This window comes from Lampris incognitus, chromosome 2 (assembly GCF_029633865.1).
Source record: "Lampris incognitus isolate fLamInc1 chromosome 2, fLamInc1.hap2, whole genome shotgun sequence".
NCBI lineage: Eukaryota > Metazoa > Chordata > Actinopteri > Lampriformes > Lampridae > Lampris > Lampris incognitus.
The window spans coordinates 25,338,224-25,348,461 of NC_079212.1; the positions used below are offsets into that span (position 1 = coordinate 25,338,224).

Below are 10,238 nucleotides of genomic sequence, written 5' to 3' on the forward strand. Positions count from 1 at the left end.
GCGGAGGCTGCCATGTAAGGTGCCAACCTGCTCATCAGCAGCAGTTAAGGGTTCAGTGTCTTGCTCAAGAACACTTCGACACGCTCTCCACAGGCACCGGGGATCAAACCAGTGACCTTCCGATTACCAGACGATGTTGCTGAACTCAATTAAAACATTTATTCAGCGATTAGAATTGCTAAGGGGTGTTAATCACTAATTCAATGAAAAGTAATGCAAGGAGTTCTTAAAGCAATTAATATATGCTATGATGTTGTTACACGTCAATTGTTAGGCAAAAGTCCTCCACATCTGTGATGCATCCGGATACGAAGGCAGGATTCAGGTGTGACTCAGACTTAAAGGAGACAGGCTGGCTTGGGTGTCTCGATGTGGGAGTCAGCGACTTCATCACAGGCTGTTTTCCTGGGCTGCTGACCTTTACTCCGTACCCCTGTCAATATTTCATCAGGCTGACGCATTTCCTGATGCTTCCCCAGACCCAGTTTTGGCCAAGCCGTGACAAAGAGGTCTGCCCCCGCTCACAGAGGAAAGTAGTGCGGAGCAAAGAGGAGGAAGGAGAGAGGGAGCAGGCGAGAGAGACCTAAGCAAAACCAGATGTTCGTCTTGGTCACATGTGTGATTCAGCATTTAAAAACTGAGTGGAACTGAATCCTCGATCCATCTAAAGCTCCTCACTCTCAAAGTCTGTTTCATGCTTTTCGTGCAACAGCTTCTGATGTGTATTGGCGGTCTACAAAACACGAGTCCTTCCGGTTTCCTCAGGTTATGACAAAGATCAATTATTTCTATGTCCCATAAGCCGGCTAGGTCTCATAAAATACACAGAACAAGACCTACAGATGAAATCTCTACTTCTATCAATGACCCCGTATCATTTGCAAACACCTGGCTTGGGTAATAACTATAATGTAAATGCAGGTGTTTTTGGAAAAGTTATGGCAACAGAGTCTTCACCTTTCCTTATGGGATAACTGTATTCCAAATAGCAAGGTCATTGGGGGAGGTGATTGAAACGATTCAGAGATATTCAATACACATTAGAATCTATTAAACACCCTCCTACCAACCCATCCAGCTGTCTGCTGTACATCTGAGCTGTGTGAATGTGTGTTTCTTCCCATCCCTTCTCGTTAAACATGTAGCTTCAACACATTAAGTGGTGCTGGGGATAATGAAAATATTATCATCACAGTCATCACAGGAGATTTTACACGATATATCATGATATCTGCTTACATATGTGAACTGAATGGAAATATAAAGTATAATTTCATACCAAAACTAGTTTTAATTACTCCTGCAAATATCTCAGACCTAATTTTGTGAGAAATTCCAGATAATAGTCTCAGTAAAATGAATTTAGACAACAAAACGATGGATCACGATATAATTTCATTCCAATACACCAGTGGAAGGCAATAAATGATAACACTGAATTATTGCCCATCTCTAATTAAGTGCTCAGTTCAATATGGCAATATGGGGAAAAAAAATCAAATATCACAATATATTTGGACCAAATACCTCGATATTGAGGAGATGACTATTGGTGCTTCACAAAACATTGACGCAATCAGATTTTTGATAAATAATCATCAGTAATGCCTATATGATAATTAAGTGGGTAAATGCAAACAATATAACAGCTAGAACAGTCTGGTAAGTTAAAAAAAATCATCTCTTTAGTGTAATGCAGCATTTAAAACCAGGAAAAGACAACACTTATGCCATATTATGATATTACAATATCCAAAATCCCAGACGACATCTAGTCTCACATCACGATTATCGATATATTATCGATATATTGCCCAGCCCTGCAGCTCAATAAGAGTCAAAGTGGTAGTCCAGGGGTTCAGAGGGTATGACGGACCAAGGACAGGTCACGTGAAATTGAACTAGCCCACTGTCAATGGATAATTTATGCTGGCAAATTAGACAGCCAATAGCCAGCAGAGCTCAGCCAAGTCACTGCGTCATACTGTAGGACAGCTCATATGCTGCTGCCGCCCTTATTCAGCTGGACCGGGGCCAAACCTTCATAACGGCAAATCTCCTCCAGCACAGCCTCAACACAGCTGACATGACTAATAAGATAGCATGCTTGAGGGCATTATGTGCTCCTGCACAGGAAATTGGCGATTTTTCATTCAGTGTTTTATCTTGAATGTATAGCGAGGCTTATGAAATACTATGTAGGGTAAAGACACAGCACTGCTAATGGGAAAACCTGAAGTACATTAATCTGATTTTATGAAGGCTAAAGCCTGAACCAATACAAAAAATATTCAAAGGGCATGCAACTCCAGTAATTTGAAGCAAACCCTTTGCACAAATTCAGCTTTGAAAAAATGGAAATTAATAATGGTGTTAAAAAATACTAGTCAGAGGACTCTGCAAAAAAGTCCACTAAAACAAGACATGCATCCTCATATTAAGCTTTAAAATATTTTTGTCAGAAGAGGTGAAAAATCTGTTCTCTTCATTTTCTTGAAGAAGACCAGGATAAGACTGTCTTGAGCTCCACTGAGCTCAAGACAACTATTCTTGATTCAAAAAAGGTTTTTAAATCTTTTTTTTTATTTATCTGAAATTGTCAACCAACATTGGTTGATTCTTTTTCTATGCATCAAAGAAAATACACATTTCAAAACTCAAACTAAACCAAATGACAAGTTAACAGCAGTCATTCTTTTTAGTATTACGCAGCGGGACAGCATTCCTGTCTCGCTCTATTATGTGCCCGTTCCCTGTAGTTAATCTGAGATCTCTGGTATACAGTATGGATAATCTACCGGGGACATTAGTCAGACCATTTATATTAACTCAGAATTAGAGTCCATCTGACAAGGCATAACCAGCAGCTCTCCATGGAGTCACGTTGCAGGCCCGGCTTAACTCCCTCGGTGCAGGTCAGAGAGGGTTGAAGGTGAACGGATGATACTAATCCAAATACTGGGGATTCCAGCAACCTGTTGCAAGCTATATGGCGGTCCTCAGTGGGGTCCAATAATGCAATGAACTCAAAAGTTGCCGGCCTGCTTCCTCACACCAACGTTTTTGGAGTCCTGTGAGAAGAGTGTGTGTTTCACCGATGTTTCCAGATGTCCCCATGTGCTCCCTCTGTAAGATACACTGCTCCCATGATTGTAAGGCATAACACATGATTGTGCCTTTCTCTGGGTGAAACTGGAGACTATCTGATTACATATCAAGGGTAAAGTGGATTGTATCCTCCAAACAAAATGAGACATCTGACATCTAAGCCCCACGCTCAATTGAAATCAGATGTTTTGGCTAGATTACCAAAATCCAATCTGCTGGGGAAAGCCAAACCTTGACGTTCTGTGCAAATTTTACTCAGCCGTGCTATAAAGTAAGACCAAAGACCAAGATTAACAGATTTTAAAAACACACATTCAATTTGTTCTTAAGTGCCTTTTGTTATTCACTAGACCAGCTCTTGTTTTCTACTTTCTCAGTGTTGCATTACTCATCATTACGTTCAATCTCTAGTATGGGCTGTGATAAGAATATTACAAGAACTAATCCATCATTTAAGGTGGAGAAATATTGTTTCAATGCCTGCAAAACAACAACAGCAAATGTGTACGAGCTTGACAGAGAGGCGACTGGTACTGAGCGGAGTGACGGCCATATGGTTTGGCTATTCGGTTTTTATCGCGCTTATTAAACAGTTCACACATTCTTGCTGGTTGTTGCAGGAGGAGGCAGGAGAGCGGCTCCTCTGTTTGCGCTGGCGCAAATCCCAGGTCTCTTTGTCACCTCTCAGGATGTCGTATACAAGTAGATTAGCAACGCTGCTCAGGATCCAGCACCCCGCTCTGTGCCGCTTTTTGTGTGTGCAGCGTGTGAAATGTCTTGCTATTCATCAAAACGAAATGAGAGGGACAGCCTGCGCTCATGCAGTGAGTCTAAACTTCAACACAAAGGGCTGAGGGATGACATCATCTCAAAACCCCACACACTTTCACCAGGATTAGTCGCTGCTAATATAAACTCTGAATCCTCAGAGTCGTGGATTAATGCTACTCATTTGTTACCTACTACAGCATCAGACAAACTTGCAATTAACGGACTACTTTATGATTTCACGGATAAGTACACATGCACATCTTGTTGCATCACACATATGACCCAATAGTTCCTTTGAAATGATTACAGGGTATCGCTACCATTATCATTCAAGAGAGTAGCATTAGACTGCACTTGTTCATTTCTCTATTCCTCAGGATAGATTTACTAAATTCATCTCGCTGTGCGCCCACATAATGAGTTGTGCAGCCACTGCAGCAGCCCATCCAGCTAGGAGCCTGTCTATCTGTCACATGGTGCTTTTGGCTCTGTGTTGGCTGAGAAGACGTCCCTTCTCTGCTCTTCACATCTTTCAAACACTTCAATTATCAATAAGCCTTTCCAGCGGCTGCCCTGCATTGCTTTGAAGAAGCCCCAGCACGCCTCTGAGGCTCCAGCCAGCAGAGGCCCTATATCACAACTCATTTTCAAAACATGAAAGCTTTTCCTTTAGCTTGTAAAGGTACTAATGGCGCTGTGCTTTCTCGGTATGGAGCCAACAATGCCGTGTGCCTGGTAGGTGAGAAGTCACACCGTTCTGTATATATCTATAGATCAGTTTGCATCTCTACATATCAAGATGATACAAGTCAGATGTTTAGCTTGCAGGTGAGACACCTTGCCAGGATAGAGGGGGAGGAATGTGGGCTAATCCCCGATTAAGACACACTCCCATCAAACTGCTGCACTGCTGACCTAATCCCTGTCACTTTCATTACCTGCCGTTGTCCGCTCCAGTGCAAAGAGGGCTCGCTGATGCCCTTAGCAAGACGGTGAGAATGCCTCCAAGACAGCCCTACTGGGCCTTCTTGGTCAGTAAACCAGAAGAAATTTGAAAATTAAAAAAAAGAAGCAGAATAACTAAACAAGGGTGGGAGGGACGGAAGCAGAGCCAGCAGTTCAACACATCTGATGCACAAATTAGAAGCAGGCAAACATCAGAATGACACAAAGCAGGACACCATGCTATATTTATGAGTACCATGCTGTATTTCTCAGGCCTTAGCTAAAAATACTGGTCCTTTTCAACAGATTCAACAGATGCTTCGAGGGGTTGTCATGAATCTAACACAGTGCACGCAACGAGACTGCTGTACATATTGGCTGCAGTCATCAAACAGCGTGTGGGCAGATGGTCGTGATGATGGCCAGCTCAGTGTCAGAAAGGTACTTTTTCAATTAGAATAATGGCATGTCCCCCACCCTTGCTGGTCAAAGTCACAGTCTTGGGAGGTGCACTCTTGGCTGAACAGAAGGGCCACTGACACAGATTCAAAATGGAAGGAGGTCAGTATGAAATAGAGCAGAAGCAACAAGACCACACAGCAGAAATCCCTTCCAGCTCCATGCAGCTGGAGATGACGATGTTCCAACAGGGTAACAAACACTAACAACACCCACCCCACCCCACCCAACTCCACACACACACACACACACACACTGTAATGTCTGTCACAACCATGAACCAAGATGAATGCTACGACTTGAATTCTTCATGACTCCAAGCGTAAAGCCCTGGGCTCTTGTTTGGATGGGACATACTGTATTCGGCATTATGCCACAGGTACAATAATTGTCTCTCGCTGCAAAGGAATCTGAGTCTGTGTACTACTACTCCTGGAACAGGAATAGATCCTACTTTGAATCCTGGGTGGCCACTGGGAGCCCTGGTTTTGCAACAAGTGTTCGGTAAACATAGATTAGGTCAGCTAAAAAAATGCCAATGTAAATTCCATTCACCATTAAAGAGAAAACAGGTGAGGTGGTGCATCTTTTAAAATGGCCATGAGGCTAAAATGAGTGTGGTTGTATCCAGTGAAGTGTTGACTTCTTGAACAGTAAAACAAGTTGAAGTCAGCTCAGTGAGGATCTCAAAACAAGGAAAATTATCCAGCATCCCAGTTTGATTTGGCAAAAGCCTAAAGTGAATAACACACTCGACAATGACTACCACTGTGATGTCGCTTTTATCCTTATCCAAGATAATAGGACAGAGGAAATGAAGAACTCAGTCATAAATAAAACTGGAAAAACACTCACAGAACTAAACTTTCATTTTTTGCATCTTGTACTCACTGAATGAACTCTTATCTCAAACACAACAAATGCTTACGGCACTGTCCCTTATGTGACATCACTTAACATGGACCAGATACAGAGATGTTTTATTCTGCACACATACTTAGTAGGTCATAAGGTCTAACAGAGGAAGCAATAGATGAAAAGCAGGCAGAGCTCCATCTCTCACGGAGGAAGATATTAAGCCACATGCTCTGCATTCCCCAATAGCAGGCATCTCATGGAATTTGGCACACTTCCCTGTCATCTGACTTCAAGTCAAACATACATGTACCTACCTGGTTGTTCTCTCGCAGATGCCGGAAACACAAAAACTAGAAGTGCCACAGGTCACTGGCACAAGCCCATCAACATCCAGTCATGCCTGTAACATCAGTATCCCCCCTCCCCCAGCTGTTTACATGCTAGGAGAGGAAGGTTGCTTGGGGCTCTCTCTGCCCTAAGCTATTCAGACTCAATGAAAAGAGTCTGTCTTTCAGTGGAAGCAAAGTGCTTTGTGGACAATAGTCATATTTTGCAAAACGACTATTAGGACAGAAAGATGGAACTGCAAAGACGCAAGAATTCCTGCTAAATTGTTGTGGGGGGGGTGTTAATAGATATATGAGATATACAAGAGGAAGTCAGAGGGGGTTCGCTCTTGGAGTTTTCCCAAGTGCATCGGAAAACCGTGAGGCTGAGAAAAAAGGGTCAGATGGTAAACCATGGTTTGGCCAACAAAATATTCAACAAGTACATAATCCCAATCTGTATTTGTTCAAATTATCTAATTATCACTGTTATGAATTTCGGAAAATAGCCATGGGTCAATCACATGAGATTCTGCTTTCAGTGAGGCCATTCACAACATTGTGTTCTAACGGTATGAGTGTGACCTCAAATTAGCATGTCGGTGGGGAGAAAAGAAGCTCAAACGTTACATGTTGCCAATGTTGTGCAGCAGCAAACACAAACACACGCATTCCTGCGGCCGTGTAACCATTACGGACCACTTTCTCAAAACAGATGTGGAGAACATCATGGTTGCAATCTCACATCTGCCTGCTTGTGTCCGAGTAGCCATAGAGACCAAACACAGAATACACATCGGGGGGGGGATAAGTAGAGAAACTGGATTTCCTCAAGCAATTTCAAGTCTCAAGGGGCTCGGATCATTCACCATATTGCTAAAGGCCACCTCAAATGCAAATTGCACACTGGAACGCAGCAACAGTATGATCCCATGAAGAAAGGAAGAAGGAACAGTGTGGCAGCAACAGAACCAAATATTGTAGAGCTTTGAATTTATTGCATGTCTTGGCCGGGGGTAAGCTCATAACAGGCAGTAAAATATGCCCCATGTAAAAGGTAACCGTGCAGAATTTATTTCCTGCAATGATTTTACACGTGTAGGATGTGGTGTATCATTCAACTATCAAACGTAAAATAGGCTTGATTCTCTTCTGTATTCTGGGCCCCAATTCCTTCCAGTCAGCCACCTCCAGGGTTTGTTACGCAACACTTGTACCGCTTTCAGCTTCACAAAGGAGCCACTCGAATGTTTTCTCAAAACCTTGTTAAAGGCTTCAGTGGGCAGAAGAATATGCTTCAGTGGCGTGTCTCCTCCAGTGTCTGCTGTGTTCCTTTAAACATTCTCAGTGCTGGCTTGGATTTCAAAACTCCAAACCTAACCTAAACGAATCCTCCTAACTGCTTTATATGCAACATAGGACCATCTCGCCTCAGTGGGCGTTTTAAGCTTCTTTAGCTGGTGAGATAGCTTTGGCCACAATGCTTTATTTTCATTCCATATTTCGCAGCCCTGCGCAAGCTAAGAAGCGGTTATATCACCTCATGCAAGTCTATGACAGAATGACGCATTTCAGTGAAGATTCTCTGAGGTAACAAAAATGGGTCTGGCAGGAGTTACCATGCAGCTCATCTATTTAGTATTTAGACATGGAGAGAGAAGGTTTGTGCAAATTCCCTTCACTCGGCACTTCCTATCTGACTTTCTCAAGCCCAGATGGCAGTCATTAAGGTGGTGCTGCCAAGTCTGGAAGTCTTTGATTTGGAGTAGAGATTCTATCGCTGGGTGCACTGTGTGTGTGTACACACACACACACACACACACACACACACACACACACACACACACACACACACACACACACACACACACATCTATATATTAAGAAGACACAGTTAAAGCTGGTTTAACAGGGAGGCAGACACCCCACACAGCCTGGAAGAATCTTGGCTCTTCAGAGGCAGACAAGGGAGAAGGAGAGCCAGCTTTTGGGGGGGGGGGGTGATGTGGGTGTAGTAGAGAAATTCCTGTGTTATTTATCTAACCTTTGGTGCTATGCATGCACAGCAGTCAAAGCATGAGGCTGTGCGTGGAAGCCCTCAGTTCCCTCTGATCCATTGGTATGTCGGTGTCATGAGAGCAGTTCATTAAGGGGGAAGTCAATTCAGAGTTCAGAGGGGTTCCTGCTATAAAGCATTACGGTAAATCAGCTCCCTTCACCTTCCCTCGGGACTAGGACTACGGTATACAACTCCCATTCAACTGGTCTCTTAAAACAGACGGACACCATCATCACTATATCCACTGCTGTTAAGATTTCTGGAACGAGATGGAGGGGGAAAAATGTGTCCTTCTGCATTTACATGACAATTTGAGGGACGGTGATTTATGTTTACCTCAACCGCTGCTATAAAACGAGTTTGTCTCTCTAACTTGCACACATGCAAAAGCCTTTACGTCCCATGTGAGTTTTTTTCCCCTACGATTTTCTTTTTCATTAAAGGAGGCTAGTCAGACTCCATGCGATAACTCGTGTTTCCTGCTCATCGTTTTGAACGTCACGCAGTGAAGCCGTCTCTGCATTGGATGGCATTTTTTGCGACGGTGTACGGTGGCTATCTACAATCCAGATTTCGGCAAGGAATTGTACAACACTTGATAAGGGCCGAAACCATCCAGGTCACAGTTCCCATTGTGAAAGAGCCGGACTGATCGTATGATTACGGAGTGGTCATCGCATCGCCACAGAAAACGTCTACGACCACACATCCCGGTCCAAGGACAGTGTACCAGAGATCTTTAACACACTGAGGGGAGGGAGGGGGACAACAAATTAGGATGCGGAGTTAACAAAATCTCTGAAAATGTCCTTACCTAAATCGGGGTGAATCTTTAATACATTCTTCAAAATCCACCGTCATCTTGGGCTAGGTAGTTTTCACGCTTTTAGAATACGGATTTCATTTCCTGGGCAGAAGAATACAGATGTATGTGTCCGGCACGGTATCCGACACGTCCTCTCACGGCGCCCACTCGATCCCACTACGATCCGGCAGGACGGGAGTGAGCGGGCTGGTGACGTCACACGCCGCCTCATTTGAATAAATGATTGCCATCGAAAACAGACGAGGGAGAGTAACTCGTGTTGAAAGGTCTTGAAAGACACCACGAATGCCGAAAATATTAGAAATTCTTTATCATAAGCATATCGAAGTACCTTCGCTCTCATGACACGGAAACAAGGTCAGCCAACTGAAGTCAGAAATGCTAGCTATGATTAAACAATCTATCTATCCATCTATCTCTGTCTATCTATGTAGCTATCTATCTAGTTATCTAGCTATATATATATATATAGCGGTGTTTTTTTCCGGAAACCGTCAATGGTGTTGATAGAAGTGCTCAACTAATGAGGAGCGGAATACTGTCAATAAAGCTACGCCATAGTAGCTTTATTGACAGCTGATGATTGATTATGGCATGAAACAGGCTTGTACTGTCTCATAAAGAATTTACTTGGATCACTGGATTATTTTGCCCCTTATTTGCTGAGCACTTTCCCTACCACTGAGTGTTTCTTTTAACAAAGTGTTATACACACACACGCACACACACACACACACACACACACACACACACACACACACACACACACACACACACGTTTGTCTCTGTATGTCTATCTGTTTGTTCATTTCCATTTAGCAAACACTTTACAATACAGTACACAAAATCCCGAGTAGTTACTAAGGAACCAATAGTGAATGGATAT

At 43.2% G+C, this 10,238-nt stretch overlaps 1 protein-coding gene across 1 annotated transcript in view; it reads right to left on the minus strand.

Moving 5' to 3' along the window:
• The window catches only part of acap3a (ArfGAP with coiled-coil, ankyrin repeat and PH domains 3a), a 74,713-nt gene extending 65,220 nt beyond the window's left edge, over window positions 1–9,493 (minus strand). Inside the window, exon 1 of the mRNA XM_056273498.1 lies at window positions 9,341–9,493. Within this exon, the coding sequence (XP_056129473.1) occupies window positions 9,341–9,387 (47 nt within the window). The 5' untranslated portion in view covers window positions 9,388–9,493. The remainder of the gene's footprint in view (window positions 1–9,340) is intronic.
• Between the last annotated feature and the right edge of the window lie 745 nt (window positions 9,494–10,238).